Here is a 15,377-nt window from a genome sequence, read left to right as displayed (position 1 = left end):
GCTGGAGGACCTTTCCTTTGAAGAGACAGGCTGAGAGATTTGGGGTTGTTGTTGTTGTTGCAGCCTGGAGAAGAAAAGGCTTCAGGGAGACCTTATTGCAGCCTATCAATTTAAACACGTCTTTTAAGAATGATTGGAACAAACTTTTTTTTCCCAGGACCTGTTAGGACAAGGGGTAATGTTTTTAAACTAAAAGAGGGTTGATTTAGATTAAATATAAAGAACAAGTTTTTGACAAGAGTACTGAAATACTGGCATAAATGGCCCAGAAAGATAGATGTCTCATCTCTGGAAACATTTGGATTCAGACTGTACAGGGCTCTAAGCAATCTGATTTATTTGAATATATCCCTGGTCATTGCAGGTGGGTTGATGTCTTGTAAAGATTCCTTCCAAGCCAAAATGTTCTATGATCCCCCTTCTAAGTGATAGAAATACTAAAGGTCTGATTTAGACCAGATTCAAGCTCTGCCACAACCAAGGTCAGTACTTCAACTGCTCCAGCTCTCCCCTGCCCTGCCCTGCCTGCCCTGCCCTCCCCTGCCCTCCCCTGCCCTGCCCTGCCCTGCCCTCCCCTCCCCTCCCCTCCCCTCCCCTCCCCTCCCCTCCCCTCCCCTCCCCTCCCCTCCCCTTCCCTCCCCTCCCCTCCCCTCCCCTCCCCAATGATTGGTAACCACTAGATTACCTTCCTGGTAAAATTCTTGCCAAGCTTCTAAATCCATTCCAGGTATATTGTTACAATGCTTAAAATCCTGTGGAAACTTTCCAAGTTGAAAGGCATCTGCTGGCACTTCAGAAATTCCTGTGTTGTCACAAATCACGCGGGACAGTGAATGTTTTCTGAGTTCATGCTTTTGAGCTTCCGTGAAAACATTATCATTTTCCCACCAAAATCTGGAATGATTGATAGAAACTTTTTTTGAAAAGTTCAAATTCAAAGAGCTGCTTATTTTTACTTTCACAGTACCTTATATAAAAACCAAAAATAAGAATTACAGCAAAAATAGGTGAATATAACAATAATAAGAGTAAATGCCATGACCATACAGAACCAGTCATAAAGAGGCTAGTGTGAGTCTGATGTACTGGTCAATTAAGGCCAGCAAAAAGGCCAGCAGAATTGCTTTTCATTGATTAAACAGGTCCACAATAGAAATTACAATCCTGAGAGAAAAACTTGCGACAAATTGGTTTGAACTGGATCCTTACTCCTATACACACTAATCTGTGCTGTTCACTCATAAATTGTTTAAAACATTAATTACAGAAGAACTGGGGGAGTAACCATAATAAATTTCCCCATGCAAAGCTTTTGAATTTTGCTTGCCCTTACTGAATGGTTACTAAGAAAACAGGTATTGTTGAATGCTTCTTTGGATAATTAGGAGTACTTAATTTGCCAAGAAACCTGTAGATTTTTAGATTTGTAGACAAACATTTTTTAGAAAAAGATGTCATTAAATGACAACAATACTTCTGGAGAGTTTGATAGAATATCTCTGTTAGTATATTAAAAAGTGATAAATCTTTAGTTGCCTGCGGTCTGGCAAGTTAGGATTTTCCCACATGCTAGGCAGGATTGGTAGTAAAATGCCTGAGGATAGTCAGCAGTAGAGAATGGGAGTGATCACACTGTGCAAACTGAACTCAGGTTTAACACAGGACTTATGATCCATAATCCAGGGGGCACATGGCTGAGGCTTCTAGAAAAGTCTGTGAGTTTGTGTTTACATTTTCCTGATTAGAAGGGAACAGCAGTGTGCACGTGTGCAGCATTTGAAGGTTTATATGAGCTGCCTGTAAAGGCACCATACAAATGCGAAGACTGATAGTCGTGTTTGTGTTCTGGGGAGGATGAGAACTGCCAGTATGCCTTAGGGTGGCTTTTCAGGGCAAGTCTGATCCTAGTGCCAACAGGAGTATAACTGCTAAATAAGGTAAGTGTGTGTGAAATTTTGGAAAAGTGACTTTATTTATAGGCCAGTAGTTACTTCATAAGCCTGATTTGTTAAAAAACCCATCCTATTTTGCCTACATTGAAGGAGGAGGCAATGTACAGAATCAAAGGTGGAGTGATTGTCCCACACCTCAGCAGCACTGTGACAAGAAATGCAGGAGAGATGGAGAGGCTGGAAGGAGAAAAAAAGAAAGGAGCCTTCCTCCTACATCTAACCTGCACACTGTTCCTAAATTTCTCAGAGCATCCTGAAACCTCACTGATGATTCTGAGGCCCCTTCCCATAAGCAAAGCCATCACAGACTTTTCTCAACTCAGTTCTCCTACCCCTGTCATGTCCCCTTTCACATACATTAAAACTTATTCTACTTTCATCATAAAATTCAGTTTTATCCACAAGCCTAAATGAAAAATGATTTTTAAAACTTCCCAGCAGATAGGTGTTTACTTTAACAAACATTTTGGTTCACTTCATTCAATCTGTATCAGGCTACCAAAACCCTATGCAAAGAATGCAAAACTTCAGAATTTTTGCCTAAATATTTCAAATCCTGAGATTGCAAAAATATTCAGAGGAGGAAGAGGCAGAAGAAGGCTGATGGATCAGAAAACGATTCAGGTGACTTTCAACCATGTTTCTAACACAGCTGAGTAGAATATTTGACATCTATACAGTTTCTGCGAATAAAAAAATCACCTTTATGATTAGCATTGCTTTTTCTCATGAGTTAATTAATTACCATTTTTAAAAGTTCAAATTTAAATTCTGCCTTGGATGATTATTTCCATAATGGTTTCTTTCCATAACAGTGACTTATAAGAGGAGCTTAAAGGTCATTGTAAAGACTAGATGTACTTAAAACACCCCTGCTAGCATGGTGTGAGCAGTTTTAAATTAGTAATCTCATGAGATCCAAAATTACTGCCACAAGTACCTGACAGAAATAAAAAAAGGTTGGTTTTGAAATTGTTTCATGAGCAAAAGCAAGATATAAACAGCTTCTTGTACCCCATTGTGACCTGAAGCTGCATTCCTCCTTTTCTCCTCTAAAGGATTGCACTGGCACAAGATCATGGTAAGCACTTGTGCAGGGTTGGTTGAAGTGACATCCTATGCTTTTTCTAATGAGACAAGTCCAGGAACACTCTGCAGTCCCAATTCACATAAGACCAATTATGTGATGTTTTTATTATCCCGTCTATGAAGCCTTAATCACAGCATTTTCCTATCCCTTCTGACTTTGCTGCAGTTGGCAAAGAAAAATATTGAGGCTCTTCTAGCTCCTGAGCCAAGTGCAGCCCTCAGAGAGAATACAGCCTGCACAGTACTACATCCATCCATGTAGAAGGTACTGGCTCCTGCCACAGTTAACTTCTGTTGGCACCATGCATTTTCAGCAGGAACAGCTGGACATCTCAATACCATAGAAACAAACTCTGTGTCATTGGGAATTGAGACTGGTGTACAAACCAATGAAGAACAGTCAAAAGCTCACCCAACAAAACTGAAGGAGCTAAGACTAAAATGCAAGGGGCAGAGAATGATTTGTCTGAACATGTTTAAGTGGCTGTAAAATCTCCATTGCTACCAAGTTTCTAGACATGATTTGACTGCATAATAAACTCACCTGTCACCATCCCTTAGTGCTTTCATTTGCTTTCCAATTATACACGCAAACAGGGGACCGGTTCTAGCACCTGGTAAAAAGTCTTCCATGAGACCACCAAGCCAAATATCAATATTGTCAGGATTATGGTACAATTCCATGATTTTTTCAGTGACATTGTGATTGGTTATTACTGTATTCAGGTCAGCGTGAGTTTCCAGTTTTGCTAAACCACAGAATTCTCGCCATTCATTATAACCTGCAAATATGATGTTTAAAAGAAGATCAGATTTGTCTGTTAGGCATGATATACGAAATCAATACATTTATAGGCACTGGATTTTTACAAGCTTAATCATAGTAATAGGCAGTTATGTATAAAAAAGGTATACTATAATTGGTTAAATTGATCAGAGAAATTATGGCAGGATCTGAACTAAGCTCCAGCAGTCTTCCTCTAAGCAGGTATATCCATGGCCTAATGGACTATTAGCTACTTGACTATTAATTAGTCTTACCCTGGGCTGACTGGAGTAAAAAATCTGGTGTGAAAAACCCGTGACAAACATGTAATATTTCTTAAAATGTGGAGTGGACCTAACTAAGCCATCTGTGCCACTCCTGGAGACATCGGCCAGCACTTTCTGTGGCTGGTGGAGCCAGTGCAGCTGTGCTTAAACTGACCTATCCCACAGGCTGGGGACAGCCTGCTGTTGGGAAGTGGCTGCTTCAGGCAGAAACTACCACTTCTCAGTGCTGGTTCCAGCAAAAACAGGCCTCAGGTACCTACACTGAGCACACCTGGATCCACTCACTAGTACTGTTCTTCTAGATTCCAGATTTAGCAGATTGTTTTAATCTCAAAAGCTGTCAAATACTTTCCATTAAAGTTAAGAATATTAGCCATGTACATTTTAAAAGAGAATTAGGTGACTTTTTTGATTACTAAAACTATTATTTAAAAGCTTGTGATTTCATCCTAAATATAAGCAGTTATACTTCAGATACCAGTTGGAACAAAAAATCAAGAAAAATCAATAGACCTGGGAGTCCATGATCACGGCCACGTTGTAAATTCAATGACGATAAATCAAGTGAACCATTATTGGACAACACGAAGAGTTTTTCTGTTAACTCCTCATTCAGCAGTTGATCTTGTACCTGCAGTTTTGCTGGATGTGCTAGAAGACCTCTTATTAAAGGATCCAAGCCGCCTTTAAAGATAAAAATGTAGGATTTATAGCATACATATAAACTGTTATAACTTTCGTAACAAATGTGAATACATTTATGTTTCTATGTTTTTAAAAACTGTTCCACACAGGCTTTTACATACAAACACATGCAAAAATCCCCTTTAAAGTAGAAGTAATAGTAGTACAAGAAAACACTATCTTTTTTCAGGTGTAAAAGAACTTGCAACCTGTTTATAAATTCATACACCAAAAAAATCCCAGAAACATCTTCACCATTACTCATCCCTTCTATTGCCAATCTACCTAATTTATTTAATCTGGAGAGTAATGTTTGTCTGATTCAGTCAACCACTTAATTGAGAAAAATCATTCAAGTTCTTTTTAGTGCGCTGGAATCCAACCAAGAATTTTAAATACTCCCATTCCTAATTCAGGATATGTACAGTAATTTCAGGACTATAAGGTGCACCAGATTATAAGACGCACCTCCGTGAGTTGGCAAATTTCCGAACTTTGTCCACATATAAGGAGCAATGGACTATAAGGCGCACTTTTTTTTTGCAGTGAGATCCCGTGGGCAACAAAGTAATGAATTAGTAACAATCACGCCATCCGTGCTGTCTTGGGTTACAATACAGGATGTGATCAAAGTATCTATTCTATCACCACCTGTTGTGACCAGGTGGGGCAGTGATCCTTATCTCCGTGGGAGATATTCTGCTAATGGGCCATCCATTGAAACCAGGTAGGACATCGTTCTTTATCTTTGCACCCCCCATCCTTCCTCCAGGGGGTTATTTTCTGCTAATGGCCCACTGAGTCCCACTGTGTGACTGATAAAATTACTTTATCCCATTGAGAGTTACTCCAACCAGCGGGGAGAGCCCAACATTTCCTACCTAGACTAGATAAAAACTGAAATTCTGGGACACCAAGTTGCCATCTTTTCCCTGGACTCCAGAGAAAAACCGGACTTTTTTTCCATATCATCGCTGGAAATTTGGAGGGAGGCTGCACCCTTCTACAAGACCACTGCTTCAACTGAACCACATCTGTCACTGCAGGAAGACTGTAGCCACCATTTAATGGGACTGCTACCAACACCCTGACAGACGGGTGTCACTCTGATGGGTTGTCAGGTTGTGCTTTGACTTTGTGTCCTAGTTGGGAGGACAGGTGTCTGCTGAGAAAGGCAGGAACTTCTCTTTGAAATGGAGAATGTAAACTCCCTCCCTCCAAATTATTAGAATTTTGAAATCCAGGGGCTTTCAGGCAAAGATATGGGAATTAGGAATAACAGTTCTTTTCTAGGGAAATTAAAATAGAAATACAGTACTACAAAGAAACAAACTCCAAACCCTGACAAAGTCAGAGTACAACCTGACACCCTGCCCTACTGGTTTCAATTGATGGCCCATTAGCAGAGTATCTCCCAAAGAGATAAAGATCACTGCCCCACCTGGTCACAACAGATGGTGATAGAATAGATACTTTGATCACATCCTGTATTGTAACCCAAGACACTTTGTCAGTGTTTGGGGTTTGTTTCTTTGTAGCAGCTTGCAGCTTGCACTTCTGGGTAGGCAAATTTTGAACTTTGTCCATACATAAGATGCTCCAGAGTATAAGGTGCATTTCCGGGTTTGGACCAAAATTTTAGTCAAAAGGGTGTGCCTTATAGTCATGAAATTACTGTAACTTTGAAAAAGGTTACAATATTGTGGGGTGAAAAAGACCAAAAAACAACAGAAGCAGTGCAAATAAGGCCATACCTTCTTTAATAAGCCTCCAAGGACTAAAGAAAACTTCATGTAAATGAAGATTTGGTAGTTCAGGATCATCTAAATACTGTGCATTCAATCGCCTTACTATTGGTTGGATTGTTGCATGACCAAAACGGAAAGCAGCTGTTGAAAATACATTAGAAACCGTAGGATTCATTGTGGGATCATAACCTGTATAAAGGCCAATGTACAGATTAAAAGCATCTGGACCAATGATTTTGGGAATGTAATCTCTTAAAGTAATAATCTGAAAGAAAAGAAAAATAAACATATTTCAGCTTTTCTATAGATAAATAGTAATGAATCCCAGGTGCTAAATGCTTTTTTCTTCAGTCATCTATGCCCAAGCATTTGGCATAAGTAAGAGCAGTATTACCTGGAAAACAATATCAGTCTTATTTTTGAAGCAAAGGGATAAATGACCAGAGAGGGGTACAGCCCAGAACAGTACAACACTCAGGCTCTGAGGTCTCACCATAGATGCTAGACCAAAGCCTCCTGAGGAGAGATTACCAGCACTGCTCATTTACAAACCACGGGTGTAATCCAGCTCACAGGAGGTGTGCTGAGATTAAAAACGTAAATTATAATGGCCTTAAAAATGGCAATATAAGCAAGAAGGACTATAATGTCTTTCAAGAACACTTTCTGATGTGAACAGATGCTATTTTCAGACCTATGTGACACAAATTCTCTTTTTTTTATTATTTGAAATAATGAGGCTTTAAAATACTGGTTCCCAAAATCCCCTTGTAGACATTTTATACTAAACTTAGGCCAATTTATAGACTTCTAAAAAATACACTTCAAAAGTGAAGACTGATAAACACCTTCTGTCAAATGCTTTTGTAATTCAATAGTCTTAGAGTGGCATGGAAAAGCATAGGAGTAATCATGACAAAAGGAATAGAGGGGAAAGTGTTCTAATGTACCAAATAAAATGAAAAAGCATTATAGGCTAGAGATTATGTTGAACTCAATAAAGCAATATGTGATTAGTATAAAGCACAATGAACTCAATAAAATACCTCATAGATTCAATATAATATGCAATAAATATACAGACAAATGCACTTTGAACTTGATATAGTGCATATTGAAAAACTAGCTGGAATAAAGTGACCTTATAAAAAACTTGTGTCTTTATTTTAGGCACAAAACACAGACAAGCAAACCTTTGTACAATTTGATCTCTTTTCTGGTAAAGTAGAGGTTTAGGTTTTTAGGTTAGTTTGTGCAGTGAACAAAATTTATAAAAGACAATATGTTAGAATCCCTTTTACAGCTCCTATACTGCAGCATGTGAAGCAAATAAAATTATTGCAAGAAATTAATACTGACACTGTCATTTGAAAAGCTAATCTTTTGCTTTATTCACAAAGGTTTTGCAAGGTAGCAGTTCTAATTTTAGATGTATAGTTTTTACAATCAAAGACCTTATGGAGGAGTAGGTTAGTCATGGATACAAAAATCCTGGTATGACTAATTTTTTGGTTCGTTTTAAATGAAATCCCAAGCTAAGCTGCTCAGGAAAGCCAGACTCCCTGAAGGAAAGGGCAACTCAGATTTTCCATTTGCTCCAGAGGCAACATCTTCATTTCTAATTTCCTTGCTAGGGAAAGAGGGGTTGCCATTTCAAGACATGAAAATTAAAAGGCTAAGGGTAAAGAGGGTTCTTATGCCTGCCGACCCTGCACCAGAAGAGGCATTTTTTTTGATGGAAACTTTCGGAGGCTAAATGAGGCTCCATCAAGTAGAGGTGAGTATTAGACAATACAAGCTAAGTTGTTACTAATACAGAAGAATACCATACTGCTACTGGAATCTGCCCAAGAGCCACATCTGAAATAGCATCTAGCATTTGTGTAGTCTCTGGATGTGGCCGAATTTGTCCGTGTGAAGTCAAGGAGAGGCTCACTATAGGTTCTCACACTGACACATACATAAATTTTTAAGATGTTAACAGCTGAAAAGCATCAAAATTATTTTTGTAAAAATTCTTTTGCATGCAGTCCCTTCTCTCAGAAAATGGTATAAAAGTTTTATTTACTTTCATAACTAAGCACAGTACTTTCTTTTAGTAGAGTATTCCCTCAATAAATGAGATTCTCCTGTGAAAATAAAGGAGTGTGCTTGTTGCAAAATATGTCAATAAAATCAGACAGAAAACGACTATACAGGAAAGAAATCACAAACTGATATAATGAATGGCTCCTTCATTTCTGGCTTACTTTGAGTCTATTTGTTAACAAATGTTAACTTTTGGGTGTTTGCAGCAGCATAAGGAATGTATTGGATATCCTGAGTCTGAACCTGCAAGGTACTGAGTGATCTCAACTCTTTGTGACATTTATGAGATTAGTGCTAAACCAAGCACTTAGGCTACATTCATGGCCTCATAGCATCACATCTAAACTCTACAGAAGCCTCGTGAAGAAAACAATTTTAATCATTAATATCAATATTTCTACTATCTCATGGCAGTCATTGTTCCAATAGTATAATTTAGTGGAAAATTTTGACAAATAAGCATTGTGTTTTAAACAGAGGCTCATATGCTCAGTGTTTTTATATTAGCTTTTTAAATCTATATAACCATATATTAACTGAGAAATTAAGATCATTTAAATACTATTCATTTAATCATATCAGAGAAAATAAAACACTAATTTCTTAGCAATTCAACCAATCATTTGGTAAGTATCCAGACAGAAACAGCAACTGAGTGTCAGAAAAGGCTTTGTATAGATTTTGCATCATATCATGAATCCCATGTGCACTGTTTACAGAAAGAGTAACTGAATCGTGACCTGTAAACACTAGAGTACCTACAAGTCAGATAGGATGTTACTGTTAAAGGCAATACTCCTCTCATTCAGAAGGCAGAATTACAACAGGAGTTTCCAAACCTTATGAACTCACTGAGTATCCTGACTGCATTTTTCTCCAGGTTGAGCCACCTTCAGCAGAAGTCAGCCACATGTTATATGTTTGGAAATAGGCTACATAATTTCACTTTATTTTTGAAAAATTTGTTTCATGTTAAACACTATTATCAATTTAATGCAAAAGATCCAGAAATTCTTATCACTTTTCATAGGGTTTAGGAGACTTTCCCTGCAAAAACCTCTACAAGTATATCCCAAAGTAGGTGTGAATGTGGCACAATGGTTGGAGCAGGAAAACAAACAGAAAAAAAGGTTGGAAGAGAGAATATAGAAATATGTGAACTATCATTAGGCTCAATAAGGCCAAAAGTGCATCTTGTCATTGGTCAGCTGTAACTGCAGAGGAATGGTATCTCACTGAGATAATGTAGTGCCAATTAAATGAAGCTTCTGCACTTGGGAAAGATTGCAGAAATAATAGAGAACTATTAGCAATGATGTTTAATTCATTAAAGTGCTATGCATGGTTAGTTTGCAGTTTGCACTGAAAATACTAAAGGATTTACAGGTCATGAAGATGACGGTGAAGTCCTAAACTTTTGGGTACAAGCTTTTATGAGAGTTCAATTTTTAACTAAAAAATGAACACATTATTATAATTATGTTAATAGTCTATACACTTTATAAACATTAGTTCTGACATTATTCAAGACATAATATTTCATAATGTTTTATTTATCTATTTATTCTTTATAATTTCATAATTCTGAGAGGAACTATCTAATACCTAATTTCAAAAACAAGTTTCATCCATGTAGTTAATGTATGTAAGTCTCAGAAGTCACACATTTTCAATCCATGCCTTGGACCATGCAAGATGCTCAGAGAACACAAGCAGATGTAGAAGGAAGTGAAATAAATACCTATGTGTGCACTGAAAACTAACGGCAGTTGTCACCTGTAATTGGGGTTAAATGGGAGCAACTGCATTAATTCAGAGTTGGTTCTCTGGTACAGTAATAAATCAAAGAGAATTGGATTCAGATTGACCTGCAAAAGTCTTGCTCCATCTGACTAGTGCCAAATCATCCATCTTTCATAATCCAAATGGCACATCAGGAGACACTGTCTCCAGAAAGAAGAGCATAGGTGTGAGCAAACTAGTTATGTAGGAGATAGAAATGTTAAGACTAGTAGTTGCATAATTGAGTACTTTTTCCTCAGTTATTAAATGACAATGAAAAAATGTCTTTTTGCACAAAACAAGAGGTAAATCAGAATATGAATCTTTGCCACTGTATACTGCAGTGTTAATTCTTTATAAAGTTAATCAGGTGTCATTCACATGAAATAGAAAGGACAGTTACTACTCCTTATCACTGAAACTGTATAATGCAGCCAAAAAGACCTGTTTTGTGCAGGATATCAACACAGTTGTTATGTTTGGTAACTTTGTCAAATTTCTGTTATCAAACATTCGTCACTAGAGATATTTATGGTGCCAAAAAAACATCCAGGAAGAAAAGTATGGTCTAAAGATAGAAATTTTTTATCTTCTTTATTCTAGAAAGAAGAAAAGACTTTTTGTTCAATTCTCTATCATTACGCACCCACTGGCAGGACTTATGCTTGACAGTATTCCTTCCAAAAAAAGAGAATTGTAGAAATGTCTAGCAACTGAAACAAAACTTGCTAGTGGAAATCTCAAGGTAAATTCAACCAGAGCTGTCATTAGTGTGCCAGTTAACATACCACACTAATGGAGATACTCCAATTATCTGTCCTGAATTAATGTCTCTAAATCAGCTAGCTGTAACTAAACACACATTTCTAATGAGACATAGGCAAATTCCATTAGTCTGTGACACCGGCAGAGATAATGAGCAGTGCTGATCCATGCAGTGCATTGCCTTGCATGAAGCATTTTCTTTCAACCCGCAATGTTTGTGGATGGAAATCAGGAGTGTAAGAATGCAAAGCGGCCTGCTTTTGGACTTGCGCTTTTCCTATAACAAGTATTAACTACTATTCTGACTTGTCAATGCCATTCTTTTAATGAAAATGGCATATTTATGGCAGAGAAACTGTCGCGGTTAAAGCAAACAAAAAGCCAAACATTTCAAATGCAATTAAGTGAAGTATGTTACTTCTCTGAAGCTGTATGGCTTTGAGTACAAGTAACAATGCATTAGACAATTGGTTTCTTAAAGGAAACAAAATTCGTATTCTATTCCACTGTCTGAAAATTGTGGCAGAAGAAAGGAAAAGTGTTTTATCAGAAAAGTTAAGTTTTATTGCATCCTTCCCCAGTTTATCTTCAAAAAAGTCTCCTTTGGTACTGAAAAAAAAATTGTAAGAGTCAGAAAACATGTCTAATATAAACACCCTTATGAACTCTTCTGTATTTTCTCACACTTACTTCTCCTACTACCTCCTGTCAACAGTAGCCCCTGAAGTTTGTGCATAACTACTTCACTGAGAACTTCACAGGCATTTTTACACAAGGGATTTATTATTTATGTAATACGTGTGAGAAAATAAATATTTTGAACCTGATGGAGACATTACTTTTAAATAATTTTCTTTACCAAAAAACCCTCAAAAGCATCTGAAAAGGCCTCTTTTATAGACAAAACAGACATTGGAAAAGCCTGCATAAATATGTATCTGAGTAGAAACTACCATGAAAATCAGAGCACTGAAGTGCTTAGACAAGCTAAGCACCAGGACATTGCATTTAGGAAAGTGGAAAGCAAAGTGAACTTTAAACATGCCGTATTTGAAGCACGGAAATCGGTAGGAAAGAAAAGCTAACGTGATCTCAAAAGCCCCTCATGGAAGCATATTTGAAGCTCTGTGAGTCCTGCTCTGAGATATTCACTGCCATGTGTAGATAAGCATACAAGCAGCCAACCTGATGCAGGGCGCCGACGATTTTGCGCGCCTCTTGGTAGAGGGTCTCGGCGCTCCAATGGGCGTTGATGCGTCCCAGGGCTCGGGCCAGACGGTTGTGCTCCCTCAGCCACAGCGTGTGCATGGCAGCCAGGGATGTGACCTCGCTGGAGCGGCTGTCCCCTGCCAGAAAACATTCCACCCTCTCACCTCCACTTGCACCTGGGTCTTGTGCACAAGGGGATGGGATCTGGTCTGTAAAAGGCAGGTATTCCCGATCGTTATCGTAATACTTTAAGTTCACTCTGAGAAGGCCTTCTTTGCTTGTCAAATTCCTCAGTTTGTTTTCAACAGCAGGGGTGCTGCCATAGACTGTAGAGGCATCAAGGAAAGAAGTTAAGCCATTGATCTGTTGTCTTGTATTTAGCACTGATACATTTCCAAAGAGAATAGCATGATCACCAGTGCCGCATGCAGGAGATGAGCGGTAGAAGGGCAGGCAATCCATCCCTGCTGATAATGTGTCATTGCTGGTTACCTGCATACAAAATAAGGGTATTTTCTGAGGTGAGAAAAGTTGTAGATGTTGAATAGAGTCTTGTCTAAATATTTACCTTCACTCTCTCAATTTTTCATTGTTCAGACCTCATCTATTGGAGTGAAATATTCTAAATCTGTGTAGATTGTTTTTCTTTAGATTTAAGGAAAAAGATGAATCTTTTAAGCAGAAACAAATAAACTCTGAACCTTTTACTCTATCAAAAGCTATTGATGTAGTACATCTACATCTAAATCAGTCTGGCTTTACCATCAAAATCCGTCATAAAATGTATCAGAGTGAAGAGGTGAACATCTGATCAAATTTTGTTCTACCAAAGAGCATTTGAAACAGCAGGTTTACCTGCATGCATAAAACCAGGGTTCTCCTCGGTTTATTTCTTCATGGTTTCCAGGGGGCAAAGAGGAAGTTTCCCAAAGTCTGGGGTCTTTTCTAGGGTCCGGAAAAGGGGAGGGGAAATTTGGCTTCCTGCCAATAGGGCAGCACAGAGTATATAGGGACAGTCCATAGATATTACAGGGGTCACAGGAGTCAAGGGACACACCATTCTTAATATATCTTGGGTACAAGGTTACAACAATAGAACTGTCATTAAATTGGGGTAAACAGTTACAAAGCAACTTTGGAATGAAATTAATTAATTTTATATAATAAGGTTACCTCATTTATTATACCAAGTAAAATTTTCTTATTACTGAGAGCTCATGTCAGTAGGGATTGATACCAAACAAATAATTTACATTAAGAAATGGTTTAATTTTTCTGGGGAAAGAAATTCTACCATTAGTTCTTCTTTGCCTAGGGTTTAGCAAATCAGAGTAGGTTACGTTTGAAGAAAATAAGTGATTTTCTTTCACTGATTTTTGAAATCAATAATCTTCTGTCTTGTGTTTTCTATTTAGCATTTGTTATTAAGTCTTTTGCTATTAGTGTGGTTTCTTTTTCCCTTCAGCTGGTAATGTAAGCAGGCAATTCATCTCATACTACAAATATCTGAAGTTGACAGCCATAGCCCTGTATGTGTTTGAATGTCTTCTGCCTCTAGTTACCAGGAGATATTCAGGAAGAATTCAGGTATCTGAATGAGAAAATAATGTAGGAGATGCCTTTATGCTGTTAAACAGGAAGGCTCACAGCAAAACATAACACTGAATGAAGTTCATACTGAATAATATTTAGTTAACTGTCTCTGCAATTTCAATTCATTCTTTTCTGATCCCCAGGGGAGAAAAAACAGCAGTAATGGACATCAAGGGACTGGCAAAACTGCATAATGCTGTCCTTTCCCTTTTCATAGGATAAATAGCTTGCAGCCAGCAGCTGAATGTGTAAATTAGAGATGTGTTACATTATTATTTAAAGACATTAAAAATAATTGGAGTGAAAATAAAAAGACCCTTTTTCTGCTGAAATGGGTACTGAGTAACATTTTTTTTTTCAAAACTAATGACTAAAAATAATATTTTTTTTTGTTTGTGTCACATAGTTCTAGAGGGGAAAAAAAATTGCAACAAAAACCAGATTAGCCACAATAGTTTTCCTGTATAGCTCCATGTTGATTTAAATGGTTATTATGTATGCATGATCAAACATGGTTATGGTGAAATTCTTCTATGTGTAGGAAAATTTAAAGTAATAATTGTTTAAGTGTACCACAACCTCTGTTATTTCAGTTAAAGAAAAAATCTTTCTTATTGTGAATTTATCCAGTGGGAAATAACCTTGTAAAGGGATTTTTGCTGTGGATTTAAAAGAAAACCTAGCTTCTAGTCTGTGAAAGTTTGAAAAAAAGGAAAATATTAATGCTCATTTGTGGACATGCAGCTTGGAGAAGAGTCCATGATCCCATCTGGCAGGGAGCTGCTGCTTCTGAAACAGAAGGAGAAGGCGGGGACTCTGCTGGTTTTGGGTGGAGACGACTGATCTATTTGTAGCTGAAATAGTAACCTGTCATGTTATGTGTCACCTTTTTCAAATCACCTCACTTTTCTGTGACTGTTTCTTTTCCAACTTTTTGTATCTCAGGTCACTGAAAGCTTATCTGGATTGCATCATGCTAACTGTATGTGTCATGTCTAACTTATTGCCAGCAGTGTCATTAAGTCAGTAGCTCTCTTATGAAAGTCTTTCTAATGCTTCTTTATGTCTCAACCCTAACCTGAAATAATAATCTGAGGAATGACAAGTTATCTCCACAACCCTGTTCTGCATATCAGGCTTTTGTTACAAAAGAAATGTAAACTAAAGCTAGTTGTTTTGGGTTTTTTTCTCCATTAGAGGACCCTGTAAACATACAGAAAAAAAGAATGTTCAGGCTCTACCAGAAATTACAGGTTCTATGTGAGAATTGCTGAGAGAAATTCTATAGCATTTATTCTAAAAAGTCCAGAACAGAATATCACAATGTTTCCTGGTAGTCTATGAATAATTTACCTACATTTTTTATTAATGTTAATGCACTATTGCAGCTTTCGATCCTTCATTTAACTGCACT

The 15,377-nt window shown here is 37.6% G+C and overlaps 1 protein-coding gene across 1 annotated transcript in view; it reads right to left on the bottom strand.

Moving 5' to 3' along the window:
• TPO (thyroid peroxidase) overlaps positions 1–15,377 on the bottom strand; it is a 41,640-nt gene that overhangs the window by 8,550 nt on the left and 17,713 nt on the right. Inside the window, exons 7-11 of the mRNA XM_033055538.1 lie at positions 12,347–12,862; positions 6,533–6,791; positions 4,608–4,778; positions 3,586–3,823; positions 686–894 (exon numbers count right to left, since the gene is read on the bottom strand). Of these exons, the coding sequence (XP_032911429.1) occupies positions 686–894; positions 3,586–3,823; positions 4,608–4,778; positions 6,533–6,791; positions 12,347–12,862 (1,393 nt within the window). The remainder of the gene's footprint in view (positions 1–685; positions 895–3,585; positions 3,824–4,607; positions 4,779–6,532; positions 6,792–12,346; positions 12,863–15,377) is intronic.

This window comes from Catharus ustulatus, chromosome 3 (genome assembly GCF_009819885.2).
Source record: "Catharus ustulatus isolate bCatUst1 chromosome 3, bCatUst1.pri.v2, whole genome shotgun sequence".
Taxonomy (NCBI): Eukaryota; Metazoa; Chordata; class Aves; order Passeriformes; family Turdidae; genus Catharus; species Catharus ustulatus.
This window is presented reverse-complemented; position numbering and strand designations above follow the sequence as displayed.